General features: G+C 41.3%; 1 protein-coding gene across 25 annotated transcripts in view; it reads left to right on the top strand.

Moving 5' to 3' along the window:
- ADGRL2 (adhesion G protein-coupled receptor L2) overlaps nt 1-15,799 on the top strand; it is a 223,147-nt gene that overhangs the window by 174,210 nt on the left and 33,138 nt on the right. For all 25 annotated transcript variants that reach the window (XR_015308306.1, XM_086954265.1, XM_086954279.1 and 22 more), the window contains 5 exons: nt 4,050-4,233; nt 5,113-5,235; nt 5,526-5,731; nt 6,892-7,065; nt 15,177-15,386. Coding sequence is in view for 24 of the 25 variants with exons in the window: in XM_086954265.1 (XP_086810391.1) it covers nt 4,050-4,233; nt 5,113-5,235; nt 5,526-5,731; nt 6,892-7,065; nt 15,177-15,386 (897 nt within the window). In the remaining variant the exon portion in view is untranslated. The remainder of the gene's footprint in view (nt 1-4,049; nt 4,234-5,112; nt 5,236-5,525; nt 5,732-6,891; nt 7,066-15,176; nt 15,387-15,799) is intronic.

Consider the following 15,799-nt stretch of genomic DNA (forward strand, 5'->3'; position numbering starts at 1 on the left):
GTCCTAGTTCCGTTTGATCAAACAGAATTAGGTCATCTGCATATAAGAGGCAAGACAGATGCTTTCCATTTACCTTTGGACTTGCTCCTCTTACAGTATTTAATAAATTTGATAAATCGGCAAGAAAAATAGAAAATAGGAGTGGGGCCAATGCGCAGCCCTGTCTTAACCCATTATTAGTTTCTATCTCTTGGGTTAAACCGCCTACGGTGTCTTTAATAACCTGTGCCCAATTTCCATTGTGCAGCCCTTTAATAACTTCTAAGAGGTTCTCAGGGATATTATATCTTTTTAGTGTCTCCCATAAACACTCTCTATCAACTAGATCAAATGCTCCCCGGAAGTCAACAAAGCAGCAGTATAAACTTCCCTGCTGTTACATCGACTTCCGAGCCACAGTCCATAATGCAAAACAATGATAGTGTTAAGTGCCCCTCTTTTAACCCTTCTTGTTCTACCGGGACAATCACATTTAATTCAACCCATTCCTTCAATTGTTCCAAAATAATTTTGGAGAACACTTTTACTCAGATATCCAATAGATGTAAATAATCTATAATTCTTTGGGTCCTCCCTATCCCCTTTTTTATGCAATGGCCTAATTATGGCTCCCCTTCATGATTTTGGAATTATACCAGAGGATAATACTGCTGTGGGCCCACGAATTTAACTCTGAATTCATTAATTAATCATAAGTGGAGTACTAAAAGTAAAGGTAAAATCTGGACTGGAGGAGATACCTGGGATCTGTCAAGTGCATTTTGAAATACCAAAGTATAAAGACTTGCCCTGGCAGTACTTTTCATAGTATTAACCTGTTCTCACCTTTCCAAGTTTAACTATTCCAAAGGAACCCACAATGCCAAATCGCTTTTGTCTACGTCCTCACTACTTGTTTTGTATGTTATAATTTGTGCTCAAAGTGAAATTTCTTCCTTTTGGGATAATGTTGAGTAAGAGAAAATAGGGTAGCAATTCTAGTCACTTGATCATTCTTTTGGAAAGAAACTCTTATCTTTATGGGAGCCACCTCTCTATTCAGGCTGTTTACCAAACTCAGCTCATTATTTATTCTCCTTTATCCACCTGCCTATATTTCTTAACAAATTGTGTGCAACAGTTTCTACTAATTTGTATACTCCTCATTTTCTCCAGCCAACACATCGTGACTGATTTGTGCTATATATAATTTATTGCTTACCCTTGATCAGCCGGCAGTATTGTACCCTGCGCAAAGTCATCTAGAAGGAATTTCCGTTTAGCATACAATTATTTCTCTGACCAGGGTTTGGTCAAAATATAACTATTCCAGTAATGGAAAATCTGTGTAAGCAAAGAGATTTGCCAGCAGGGAACACGCTGGAGCTGCTAAATCTAAATGCTTAAGATATACACCTCTAACTGTGCCAATGAAGCCCTCTTTACTTGCAGTTTGTTAGTTATTATGTTAAAAATTCGTATTTCGAATGGTACACGTTTACAACTAAAGGGCGTACTGTTTTGTACTGTTTATCAATCGTTGGTTTCTAACTGTTCATGTGTTTGCAAAGTTGAATATTGCAGTCTTCAAGTAGTTAATGATGAATCTGACTTCATAAAGGACCTTCCTCCAGGGACTTGATTTTAAATAAAAATTAATTAATATACTTAAATTTCCACTGCACGAATAAACAGGCATTTTTGTTAGTCAGTGTTTAACATTGACAAACTATGTGGTTCTCAGCACTGTTTTGCTGCAGAGTGCTCCCACCTGAGACTTAGCTCATTCAGTTTTCAGATAGAACATTTACAGCCAGATTCATGAAGGAGAATAGCGCTCGCAAAGGGCCAGATTCTCAGAAGCGCAATTTTTGCATTTGGGATTAATCATCCCAAATGCAAAAATCGGTAATAGCGAAATCGCAAATTTGCGAGGAATTACATTTAAGGAATCTCTATCTGAGATTCCTTAAATGCAATTAATCATCCATTTTCAAATTGCGAATTCGCTATTTCGGGCCGCTATTTACCGCGAGGTCAAACCTCGTTGTAAATAGCGAAAACTTGGAAAAATGCTTTTAAAAGCATTTTTCTAAGGTGCATGTTGCACACACATGTCCTTTGGACATGTGTGTGCGCAACACCTGTTTAAATTTGCATTTAAGGGGTGCTACAGGGTGTCCTTTGGACACCCCTGGCACCCTTTAAATCGCTATCTTATTTGCGATTAGCTAATTGCTAATCGCAAATAAGGAATACTCCCCATTCATTCCTATGGGCCTTTTGGCCCATAGGAATGAATGGGGAATTAATCCTTATTTGCGATTAGCAATTTGCTAATCGCAAATAAGGAATTTGTAGGAATCGCATTTTATTTTGCGATTCCTACATAAATCCCGTTTTGCGAGCCTGTAATTCCTTATGAATCGCTATTAAATACTCGCAAAACGGGTCTGAATCAGGCTGGAAAGTCCTTAAGGGGACAGCGTAAAGAAAAAAGGGGGAGGGGGCTGTTTTTTATTTTTGTACCTGGCAGAAATAGACTATGTGTCTACACCTGATGCACAAAGGTAGCAAGAGCTCCCTTTTTGGTATCAATCGTCACATATTTCACAGCCTTCAAACCTACTTACAAACTCGAAATAAAGGTTAATTCTCTGAATTTTAGTTTCCTCTGTACTGGTATATTTTGTTAACCTTTTGCAATTCTGACTCCCATCACCCTTTTTTCCACATCATTTGTCATTCTATTTCCTCCAATCTGCAATAACTATTTCCATTTCCACTTATCTTTTGCCCTTCTTACCACTACTCTACATGCCTTCTTGTTTCCTCTTTCTCACCTTTTCCCCATTCCTTGCTCTATTTGACTCAACTTCTCTTACTTTTCTCTACCCTACAACATATCTTTCCTTTTGTCATACGCTGATCTTTAACAAGAGGGCAGGGGCTGCACTCTGCTGTTAACATTTCATATCTGAAAGTTTACAGAAAGGATGGAATGCTTCTGCTAGCCAGCTCTATTTGTTGTATTGATTAACTTCAGTTGGAGATCTGTCTCTATCGAAGACCGTAACTAGGCTCAACATGGTAAAGCCCTTCTATGGCCTCTATAAATCTATGTATCACATGTGCACAAATAACCTTTTGATCGATACTGCATATTTATTATTCATATATGTAAAGTTTTCTCTCCTGGGCCTAGTTCCATGGTATCGCTTGCACTAAAAGCAAATCAAAACATTCTAATGTATCGCTTTTGCCTTTGCTCCAACCTGAAACTCATTTGAGCATTGCGTTAAATAACATGAATCTCGTTTCAACCTGTATAAACAACAAAGTGACTAAATAGAATCAGATAACGTGTTAATGCAATGAGATTCTTTACCCACCCACACACTTGTAAGAACTGTAATCGGTGCCAGAAATATCATTATCTCTTGCCCTGAAAAGCATTATTTTACGTTATAAAAACTAAGTTATGTAATCACATCCAGTGATTTGCCTTATTAAAAGTATTTAATTTACACTATCTTTGATAGTAGTGTTCATGAGCTTTTGTATTGTATAAGCATGATATCTAAACTGCTTGGCTCCAGCCATCACGTGGGCGTAGCAGAGTACAAATATGAGATCTTTATAGACTAGTGAAGGAAATAAATATAAAAGGAAGAAACTCCTTGTTATATGCAGTTGTTGCCTTCATTTTCCACCCACTGAATTGATGATTATCTTTGAATTTGTCCCACTTATTGACATCAGAATTACCCTTGAGATGGGATGTCCACCTCCTGTACACACTATACTAGGTAACAAGTTCATTGGTTGATATAATTAACGATTTTATGTGGAGTATTTGAATGAAGTAAGTACACTATCAAGAAATTCTTGGGCACCTTTTGTGTATAAATCCACACACACACATATATATATATATAGTTTGAAGGGTAAAGAATCTTGCAAATCACATGATTTTAATGATTTTAAGATGTGATTACTGTTTTAACTATTAATAAATGCGACAGTCATTAAAAGCAGTCTGGTCTCATGAAACCTTTCCATGTATGCAGGCAATTGTTGACACAGTTGACAACCTGTTGAGGCCTGAAGCCCTGGAATGTTGGAAAGACATGAATTCTTCCGAGCAAGCTCATGCGGCCACAATGTTACTTGATACATTGGAAGAGGGGGCCTTTGTCTTGGCTGACAATCTTGCAGAACCTACTAGAGTATCAATGCCCACCGACAATATTGGTGAGTACATTTTTCTAATGTGTTTTGACGAGTATTTAAGTACTGCCAGCTAGGATAAGACATGCCTCTTGCTTGTGTGCATAAATGTGAACACTCTACCTCGATGAAGCTTGTATTTATTAATTCAATGTGATTTATTTTTGACAACACAAAGTGCATAATTTTATTGTTCAAAATTGAAATTTATGTTGGAGAGAAACTGATTTCGGTAGATTGAAAATGAGAGCTTCCCTGCACTTTCAACACCCTAAAGGGGAAACATTTTTTTCCTTTCCTTATGTTTTCTTTTTAAATTAAGAAAATATGTCTATCACACTAAAACAATGCTATTTTTTTATGTTCCTTTTACAGAAATATGACAGTAAATCAGCCCTAGAGATATCACTATTTTAGCTTCGTGAGTGAATTGATTGAAGCTTCCATACCTGATGTGATAAGATGTTGAACATTTTCAGAAGTTAGGGAAAATGCTTTCAATTAGTTTGAAGTAACTCTGATAAATATGTGTGAAGGCTGTTTAAAGTTTTACAATCCATAATTTAGACTTTCCTAAAATATTATTGTTTTAAGATTGAGGTTTTTTAATTTGTGTTTTTTTAGGTCATTCTTAAAACAATGTAAACGATTTAAAATTAAGTGGCCAGTGCTATGGTTTATTTTACATTGAGGGAGAACTTAGATTGTGTGTTTGACTTTGCTTAACTCGTGTACACACCGTCCGTTTTAGTTGCCGATGTCGCAAGAGTATCCTTTAACAGGTCCGAATCTGCTGTCAGTTGAATCTTACTCGGAATGATTTATTGCCATTATATTGTTTGTCACATTGCACTTGGACAGTGATAACTTAATTCCTCTGCATTTATCCATTTGTCTGTTCAGTTCTGGAGGTTGCAGTGCTGAGTACAGAAGGCCAGGTGCAAGACTTGCAGTTTCCCCAGGGCAATAAAGGAGGCAATTTGATCCAGCTCTCTGCAAACACTGTCAAACAAAATAGCAGAAATGGTGCGTACCTGTCATGAACAATGATCAATAATTTGGCTAGAAATATTTTCATTCAATTAAGAAAGTTATACGATTTAGAAGTGCTGCGTTCTGAATATGAGAACAGCAGTATCCGTTATGTTTTTGTTGTGGGAAAGCAGTGAGTTAGGATGTTTGTGGGGGAGTGGGCGGGTTTGGAGAAGAGTTTGAGGGTGTGTGTCTGTGCTGGTTGAAAATGAGCAATCACTTGTTGATGTGCCGGATTTCTGCTCGATATAGTTCCAACCAAATAATCTGATCTTTCATTGCAGGACTTGTGAAGCTCGTGTTCATTTTGTACAAAAATTTGGGTCGTTTCCTTAGCACTGAAAATGCCACCATAAAAATCGGCGGAGATTTGCTTGGTCGAAACAGCACAATTGAGGTCAACTCGCACGTCATCGCTGCCTCCATCAACAAGGAGTCTAGTCGTGTGTTTCTAACGGACCCGGTGTATTTTACGCTGCAACACATTGATGTGAGTTATGCTAAGGAGTCAATGCGAAGGTCACAAAACCAGCAAGGAAGGAAAGTCAGGCAAAACAATAAATTTACATTTGAATTTAAAATGTTATGCTACGTTAGAATCACAGCTTTATTTAAGTTACTGAACATAAAATTAAACATAAAATTAAATGAGGCTGGTTCAGTGATTATTTGGAAGTAAGTGTATTCTTAATGAAAGCTAATTCTCTAATCAAAATGTAAATGTAAATGAGACTAATTTGTTTCCAAGTGGAAATTAACTCTTACTTTAACAGCAGGATAGAAAAGTATCAACTTGTGATTACTATGTGCATACTAGCAAGTTTAAATGCCAGTTAGCGTTTAACTTTGAGTCACTTGTCTGTTCTGAAGCACATTTAGATAATTGGGAGAAAATGCTGCTTGTGCGACAAAGTTCTGTCAGCCTTGTGACCATTAAGCCAAATGCTGACTACTTGACATTCTTGTATACTGTGTGCTTCCTTAGCTGTGGCTTCCCGCAGAGCGGCTCCCTAAACAGACAAGCCACTTGCTGTGATTGGCAAAGAAAATATTCAAATGTATTCCTTTCCTTCCTACTGTGATTGGTTGGAATTGCAGAGACCATTCATTTGCAGATCATATTTTGTTCTTGCATTTATTTCCAAATAGCATTTGTCTTGACTGCTAATGTCAAGTAAATATTAAAAATTAGACCACTAATTACTTGTTATTTTTCCCACGTAAAAGTATTGGGAATGTTCATTAGAAATGTGATTAGCCAACTCCTTAATTATGCTTGTACGAATTTTATGAAAACACACTTCATTGTAAAGGTTTGGTGTGAGTGTTTAAGGTGGGCCTTTCTATGCCAGTGTAAATACCAATTTATGACCATATATATAAGCTTTTGCGATGACAATCCAGAGTACAGTATTGCCTAGTTTTGGAGTGATATTTTATGGTATAAACAGAACATTTTTCATATATAAATAGTATGTGGAGTGTTCAAAGTAAGTTAGCCAAAATCGCACAATATTTTCTAAATAAAATTCAGTATATGTTAGTTGTTTTTTTCATTTAACAGTTTGAGTTCCATTCAGGCTGTTTTTTAACATTGTGATAACTGTTTAATTAGGAAATATGCATTATTGTTCCACTTTGTTTTTTCAGACTGTCAACTATTTCAATGCGAACTGCTCATTTTGGAACTATTCTGAAAGGACTATGATGGGATATTGGTCCACTCAAGGCTGCAAACTTGTTGACACCAATAAAACACATACAACATGTGCTTGTAGTCACCTAACCAACTTTGCAATCCTCATGGCTCGTAGAGAAATTGTGGTAAGTGTTATAGCATTCATGCAGTGCTATACATTTTAGACCTTGGATTTCTCAACATGAGATTACGATCTTGGCGGATGCGATACTCCATCACAAAAGTGATGGATATCTTGTCCGCCTTATTACAAGTTCCATAGCCTATAATGAAACTTGTAATACGGCGGATGAGATATGTTATGTTTATGATGGAGTATCCCATCTTCCAAGGTCGTAATTGGCCCTTAGTGTAAAGTAGCAACTTTTAAATTAAGGAAATTAGGTAATGAGTGAAATTACAAATATTTGTCATCAAATTTTATATTGCCTTTGTGTTCAGTGTTTGCAGGATTGTGCTGAATGGTGTAGCATTTTGCCTTAATTATTGGTCTGACATCGATTTGTTGCCCCATAGGTTGATGGGCCAAAATGGCTGCAATAAGTTGAGCCAATGGTAAAAAAAGAAAAGAAGCTATGATTTAGAGTGGATGTACATACAAATTCCTTTTATCTTACAGGAAAACCCTACTCACTGCTAACACAATTATAATTGTCACTTCTGCTTGAGAGCACAGCTAGAGGGCCCAAGTGGCATGTTTCCATTGTTCCTGCTCTGAAGAGTGTTGGCAAATGAGGTCCGGTTTCTTAGTGTTACTGTCTCTTGGGCAGTGGATTATTCTTTTTTTTCTGGAGAATTTAAGGCATCATTGCCTCCTGCATTCCTCCCATTTAGTGTCAAAAAGAACTTGCAGCCCCTTTTGGTGAAGCTTAACATGTTGTTAGTTTGTGTGAGCTGGTTCAGTAATTCTTCAGAGGGCAACACTAGCTTTATACTTTCAACTCTCATTTGTTTCCTCTGTTTAATCAAACCTGCTTTTGGGGGGCTCATTGCTGCTTTTCTTACACTGGAGGAAATGGACTTCATTGGCTTCTTTGCTTGTTTCCTGTTTTGTACATGGCCAATGAAAGAAAAGATAGCTTTTTTTGGTTTGCTCAGAGTTGTTTTTATAAGCGGCCTTAAGTAGGAGTGTAAGATGGTGAATTGCTGTCTGGTTAGTTTCAAGATATGTATTGTAGAGCAAGGTTTCTTAGTATTGGGCAAGAACTGCTTCATCCCCTATGAGTTTGAGCCAAGCCACCCCTTGATTTGTGGGACACATACCTTATTTCAGAGCTGTTAGATTCCCACACACCTTGGTTCCAAATTTTGTACTAGATTGTTTTTCAACTTCCACAATTTTTCAAGACTGTCCTCAATTGAGAACGACTGTATCAGTCTTCTCAGTGACTCAATGTCTTTTCTGTAAGCAAAAATAGTTAGATCATAAAAGCAAAAGTGTTCCTTAAGAGGCATACCTCTTTCCTCTAGTTACCCAAGTTGAACAATGTTTTTGCCGTGATACCCTCATTTTAGCATTACTAATTTGGTTTCGTTTTTAATAAAATGGGACTAGTAGCTGTCAAGTTACTGCACAACCTCTAAAAAGCTTTTCCTAAGGTTGGCTATGCTGTCATTCGGTGTTGATCTTCTGTAATTAGTCAATTTCTAGGTTTAGAAATGGCTGAAGGATTGGATTAGGCTGTGGGTAACAAAGGCATATATATCACTCCGTCCTTTTTAGGTCTCGGCTAGTAACGGGCTGAAAGCGCGTTCTCGCCAGAGAACTATTGTCGGCGTCTCAGCAGTCTGAGAACACCTAAGTGAGACAAGACCTGGCCGCGCGCAGCGTTTCCCCATAGGATAACGTTGTGCGTGCGGCCAGGTCTTGTCTCTACAGCATTGCATGCAGAGCGGATCGTGTCGCGCGCCTCTCTGGAATGCAGGGGGAGTTTGCAGAGAGGCGCGCGGCGCTGATAAACAAGCAGGCACTGAGCTGCAATCACTTTTGAGAATGGCAAAAGGATTCTACATCAGCAACCTGCTGCCCATGGTGTGCATTTTGTTTGCCCGACAATGCCTGGAGCCGACACCACGGTCGAATGACGTATAACTGGCAACGGCGGGAGCTTCCTTGTTGTTTTGGGGGTGGTATGCATGAGCTGCTGCTTGCTGGTGTCGCTGCGTTCCTTGTCCAACAACAGATAAAGGACCTCTTGCGCTGCGGGTCAGGCGGGCAAGAGTTCCGGGCGTACATTACATCAGGTAAACCAACCAAGTGAACTCAAACACGGACAGTCTCTCTGCCACTATAATCTATTTCCCTATGCCTCTTAATTTTCTGGGGTCGCACCCTCCCAGCGTCTAAATAAATCTCTTACTCTGCGCCCTCTCTCTTGGGTCATAATCTCCCCAGAAGAGCCCCTCTACCTGCCCCGCCCAAAGACACTCTTACCCCGAGTGCCCTCCCAGGCTAACCCGCTGCATTCATGACCCCCGGAGGCCATGTCCTAGTCGCGGTCGCTCTCCCGCGGGAAACCACATCTACTCTGAGCACCAAACACACCCGGAGGAGGCTGAACACAGCCCCGAAGCGGTGACACAAAGGCCCTCACCGTGCCCGGGTCCGCCGTCCTCCCTGCCGCCTTCTCTGCCGCGCCGGTCCTCGCTCGCTCTCAAGCCTTCACGTGGTGCTCAGACTCCTTCCAGCATTTGTTTTTGCAGGGGTTGAAAGCAGCTCCACTACACCAAAACACGGCTTTAACTTGCGTGTTCGTACTGCTTTGCTGACACATTTTTTAATTCACACACATTTTTGTAACATCCCTCATAAATACGTAATTAGAAGGTGTTTTCAGAGAAAAGGAAAGTGTTTGAACAAACTAGAGCATTTAGTAAACAGGGCGAACTACAAAGAAAAAAATGCGGAAACGTCGTAGTGTCAGTCTTTCAATTACATGTGGTACTCAGACTCCTTCCAGCATCCTTATGAAGCGCCCTCCCAGGCTCCCCTCCCCCACGGCGGACTTTCCATTGTCAGCAGCACAAAAGGACCCCGCGGCCTCATTTACAAGCGGCGATTACTCAAATGAGGATCGGGCCCGTTTTTGCAGGGGTTGAAAGCAGCTCCACTTCACCAAAACACGGCTTTAACTTGGGTGTTCGTACTGCTTTCCTGACACATTTTTTAATTCACACAGATTTTTGCAATGCAATAGGTGTCGCATTATTAAAGTTTGAGGTATTGGCATTGCTAAATAATGCAACACCAATAGCTTTTGTTGCAGTTGGTGTTGCAATATTTAGCAATGCCAATAGCTCAAACTTAATTAACCCGAGACCTATTGCATTGCAAATGCTTGTTTAAATATACTACCACTGGCCACAAGGCGGAACAGGCCCTATTCAATGTGAATTGAAGAACCGTATTAACTAAGAGAACTGTGGTTAATACATTGCGTGGAAAATTTTCATTTATTTGATGTTGTATATGGACTAGTTTGCTTTGCATCTTTCAAGTAAAAGTAGACCGCACTTTATCACAGTTCTCAAATAAACATATCTGGGTTTTTAAATATGTGGCAATTAAACGTTAGTAATTTAATAGGCTTCACCAGCATTATAAGAAGCAGACCCTATACACAACATAACATTGTAAAACACCGGAAATTTCATTCTCTTTAATGGATACCCTTTTTTATTAATATGTTCTACTGAACTACATCAGAGCTCATAATTGATTGTTTTATTCTATTTCTAAAATGCATCCCAATGCCAAGTCTTAGTGGCCATCACAACACGCTTGAAATTTGGACTACAGTATCTCCCCAAAGATTTTGAACCTGGTCATAGACTGGATGGTAGACAGTGCTCCTATCACAGTCTGCCAGTTCCTTTCCTCTTTTTTTTTTTTTACTACGCCCACTATGAGGAAGTGGTTGAGGCTCCAATGAACTCATGTAGAGCCAAAGCAGTGAGATTGGTAATTGTGGGTTTGCTTATAAATTGCCTTCTACATTAAGACGAATTCCCACAGTTTTATCTGTTTTGTATCTCAGCCAAACTATTGCCTCCTTTTCGGTGGATATATAGTCAAATAAATATAGGCTAAAAATGTAATGCTCTTCTGTTGTATACTGATTGCAATGTGCCCGTAAGATTCTGTGACATACTTTGTTACCCAGCTGAACAGTAGACCAGTCCAGTAAACAAAAGTTGGGATCAGGGCTATTTTGTGAACTACTGAAAATAGTGAGCATATTTGTAATGTATTAGATTAAAGTACAGATATTATTCGAAAATTCACGCCACCCTAATCCTGACAACTTAGGTGGACATAGATGTGGATCCAAAGCTTGCATTGTTGATGATTATGATGTGCGGGGATGGCAATTGGGTGGGTTAGAAACTAGTGGCATTGCCTAGTTATCGCCAAACGTGAAGTCGCCCTCACATGGATGTGTTCAATGGCCCCAATCATGTTGCCCTGGACCAGAACTATGGACTTCTGTACTGCAGCAGAAGAGAGAATCTACTTGGGGAGCAGTTGCTCTCGAAAATGTCCTAAAATATTGGATACATAGTGGACGCCGTCCTAGCCCAAAGCTCCATTCTGTATGTTACCCAATGCTGCATGAGGGAATTTGGTGTCCCTGGTCAAGGGGAGTTATAGATGCATTGTACTTTTGCCAGTCAAGCTGTTCAGTGTGGGGTCACAAGCCATAATATCTCATGTTTTGCACCGTTTTCTTGCAATTTCTAGTGAGATTAGTCAGTCATGGGACATGGTAATAAAATTTCAAATTAGCTGACTTCAAACACAACTTGTTAAAATCTGAATTGATACAATATACCGCTGTTTTCTTCTTCCTTCATTGGGTCTAACTTGAAACACCTGTAGAATCTGGCTATCATTAGTATACAATTGACCGTAATGGCCATGGCTTCCGGTGATACTTGTGAGGAGAAACTGTAGGTGTTTCAGGAGCAGTAATAAGTCTCAGGCTTGGAGTACCCCTCATCCCAAAGAATAGACTTTTGACCCAACATTATCTAAATAATTGTGTTGATAAGCTTAGTAAGGCAGGAACAAATCTAGTCTAATGCCCGAACTTTTTGCCTCAATTCATGTTCCATATGGGTGAGGGTCAACCTGAGGTCCTCTGTCACATGCAGATGACCAATCCAACTTTTACGGCAGTTGAATGATTACTATGCCTGGTTTCCTGCAGTTATTTTCTAATAAATACCGCATTTTCTGTACCACTTAGGGATCTGAAACTCTTCTGGAAATTAGAAAGTGCAGAATTTGCCTCCAAATAGTTGTGTAACTGGTCACTCGCCATGGATTCAGTGTTCTCTATGAAAGGCAGTGTATGAGTTGGTCAATAATTTACTGCAGCTTTTAAATTGAGACCTTCTTTCTTTTTTTTTTTTAAATTTTTTAAAACCTTTATTAGAAAAGAGCACACAGCTATTCAGCCTAACATCCCGGAGGCAAGGCAGCATAATATCAGGAGAAAAATAGTGCAAGACGATTTACATCAGAACATTGCAGGTTGTTTTTTATTTTTTATAAAAGATAACCAAACCAAGAAAGAAACGCCAAAGGGCGCATAAGATAGGCAATGGAGTAACGAGGACGTGTATGAGTCGGTCAGAGGCAGAGGAGGACAGGTAGAGAATCGACAAAAGAATGAATAGAAGGATGGGGAGGGGGGGGGGGAGGAAAGAACAGGAGAAGTACAATCAGCATAAACCAGTTGGTGTCACAGGCTAAGGTGATAGGTGTTCGTCCCGGGGAATAGGTTCCGGTGGTGAGCACACATCACCCCTGTATGCATTCCATGCCCCCCACACTTTGTTCCACGTCTGAGGCCTCCCCCTGGCAGCATAAACCGTGTTTTCTCTGAGCATACACCAATCCATATTGGCTTTCCATTGTACCACGAGGGGGGCCGTAGCAGCACCCCACTTTTGGGCAATATCTCGCTTAGCAATCATATTGCCTAGTGTCGCCCAACGAGTCTGCGCCGTGTTGTAATCAGTCGGTTCCCAGACGTTGAGGAGGCATCTCCGCGCCTCCGCAGCCAACTCAACACCAGTCACCTCTCCCATAATTCGGTGTACCCTCGCCCAGTAAGGGGCGATAACGGGGCATTCCCACAGAATGTGCATAAAGGTAGCGAGAGCCCCGCAACCACGACGACAAAGGCCATCGGGCGAGAAGCCCATGTGCACAAGCCGGGGGCCGGTGACATACACCCGGTGAAGGATCTTGAATTGCACCAGTCGGAGACGCGAGGAGATGGCGACCTCCTTAGGGGAGGACACTGCACTCTGCCAGTCCTCGTCGTCAAGTTCCAGGCCGTCTGCCACCCATTGTTCTCTCAAGCACAGGAGGAGATCAGTTCGAACATTTATCAGTTTTTTATATGACAATGAAATAGCGCTGTCAGGCATATGGCCGTCCAGGATCCTGTCCTCCAAGGGGGAGCTTTCGGGGATATCACCCTCCGCCGGCCTAGCAGAAATCAGCGCGTGCCTCAGCTGGGCGTAGCGGAAAAACTCCGATCCGCCTAACTGATATTCGGCCTGCAGTTGGGGAAAGGTCTTGACTTCACCTTTAACAACCATGTCATCCACCCTGGAGATACCTATGAGATCCCATTTATCAAAACCCTTGGTGTGCCAGAGTCTGCCCAGGATATCAGTCGTACAGTGGGGTGAATCTAGTCAGCCTGCCCTGCCAACCCTGTGCTTTAGTAATCATCCGCCAAGTGTGAACCGCTGCCTTGGTCGGGCCAGTGAGGCGCCGATCAAAGGATCTGGAGTACAGGGCGCGATAATAGTTGCCACCGAGCAAAAGCCATCTGTCCATTGCGTAGCCTGGGCTGTCCACGGGGCCATAAAAACCATGGTTGATGGCAGTGAGTTGAGAGGACCAGTAGTACCGCCGTACGTCTGGCAAGGCGATACCTCCGTCATACCACGGCAATGTGAGCTTCTGGATGGCGACACGGGGTCGACCATCCCAGAGCAAGGCGCGTTGCAAGTTCTCAATTTCTCGAAAATAGCGAGCCGGAACCGAGTCCTGAGTGTTCTGTAGGGCATACAGGAACCTGGGCAAGGACATCATTTTAAACAATGCCGCCCGGCCCAGGAGAGAGAGCGGGAGCCTGCGCCAACTATCCACATCTCTCCGCAGCCGCTGGAGAGGGGGAAGGAGATTGTGATCATATCGCGCCTTTGAACTACCGGAAATGTATATTCCCAGGTACTTAAAGCCCTGTCCGGCCAACTGAATATTGCAGCCTCTGGGGAGGCGCGGCGTGTCCCCCTTTAGAATGTAAAGGGAAGACTTAGCCCAGTTAATGACCAGGCCAGAGTGGCGTCCAAACAGCCTGAGCACGTCGCATGCTACAATGAGTGACTTGCAGGGAGAAGTAAGATACAGCAGGATGTCATCTGCGTATAGGGAAACTCTATCCTCAAAGCCCGGGGCCCAAGTGATGCCGTGCAAGTCCGGGTGCACACGTAGCATGGCCGCGAGCGGCTCCAAAGCCAGCGCAAACAGGAGAGGCGACAGGGGGCAACCCTGCCTGGTACCCCGGTGGAGGGCAAAGGACGCCGACATGCGGCCATTGACTGTAACGTTAGCCAACGGGCAAGCGTAAAGAAGTTGCACCCAACTCAGGAAGCCCGGTCCAAAGCCAAGCTTCGCTAGCACCGCCCAAAGATAACTCCACTCAAGGGAGTCGAAGGCCATCGTGGCATCAAGGGAAGCAAGTACCGCCGGTTCTTTCAGAGTGTGAGCCCTGGCAATGACGCCATGAAGCCGACGCAGGTTAAGGGCAGTGTTACGGCGAGGGAGACCTTCTTTCTTGAGAGGGATTTTGCATAGCACTCATTACAATACCCGGTATATATGCCTCTCTTCAAGTAGGTAGAGAGTTGTCCTTGATAAAAATAAATTGATGAGCTCTTTAAGAACAGAAGTCACATAGTGTCAGCTATAGAACCAGAAGACACTGTTTACTGTACCAATAGTTTGAGCTTTCATAAGTTTCTGTTCTTTACTCATAGCAGTTGATAAACATCACTTTGTACGTCTGATATCCTTAAATGTTTTACTAATCATTATATTGGTCTCCCCATTGAAATGTAAAGCAGTGCCTTTTTGCAATGCAATTTCTTGATTTCTTCAATTTCTTTGTCATTTTCTGCTACAATGGTACTATTTCACTTTTTTTTCCAGTATAACAGCCAGGTCCACGAGTTACTTCTCACTGTCATCACATGGGTCGGAATTGTCATCTCCCTTGTGTGTATGATCATCTGTATCTTCACGTTCTGCTTCTTTCGCGGCCTGCAGAGTGACCGCAACACCATACACAAGAACCTCTGCATCAACCTGTTCATTGCTGAGTTAATTTTCCTAATAGGCATCGATAAAATTGACAACAAGGTAAGGAACCCTATCTTACATATTAATCTTTCTATTCTCTTGAAAGTGTCTGCTGGTAATGCCTAGAAATTATGACCAGGTAGAAATGGTAAGGTGAAATAAATGGGTAATAAATCATAAAGATTGAAAATGTCACCTTTATAAATAAGATTGTCAGTTGACCGTTAACCGAAGTGTTGCGTTTATCGAAGTAATTGTGAAATATCTTGCTTTAGTTGCACACATGATATTTGTAGTCTGTGCTTTTTTATATACTACCACTATATTTGGAACTCATTTCGTAGAAATATTTCCCAAATAAATATAGTATGATATGATATACGTTTTATTTTCATCAAGTTGTTCAGTTAATTTTTTTGTGTGGCTTTCCGTCTGTTTGATTTACTATTCTACTTCATCTGCAGAGCCTCTTT

Source organism: Lissotriton vulgaris, chromosome 1_1 (genome assembly GCF_964263255.1).
Source record: "Lissotriton vulgaris chromosome 1_1, aLisVul1.2, whole genome shotgun sequence".
NCBI classification, from domain to species: Eukaryota; Metazoa; Chordata; class Amphibia; order Caudata; family Salamandridae; genus Lissotriton; species Lissotriton vulgaris.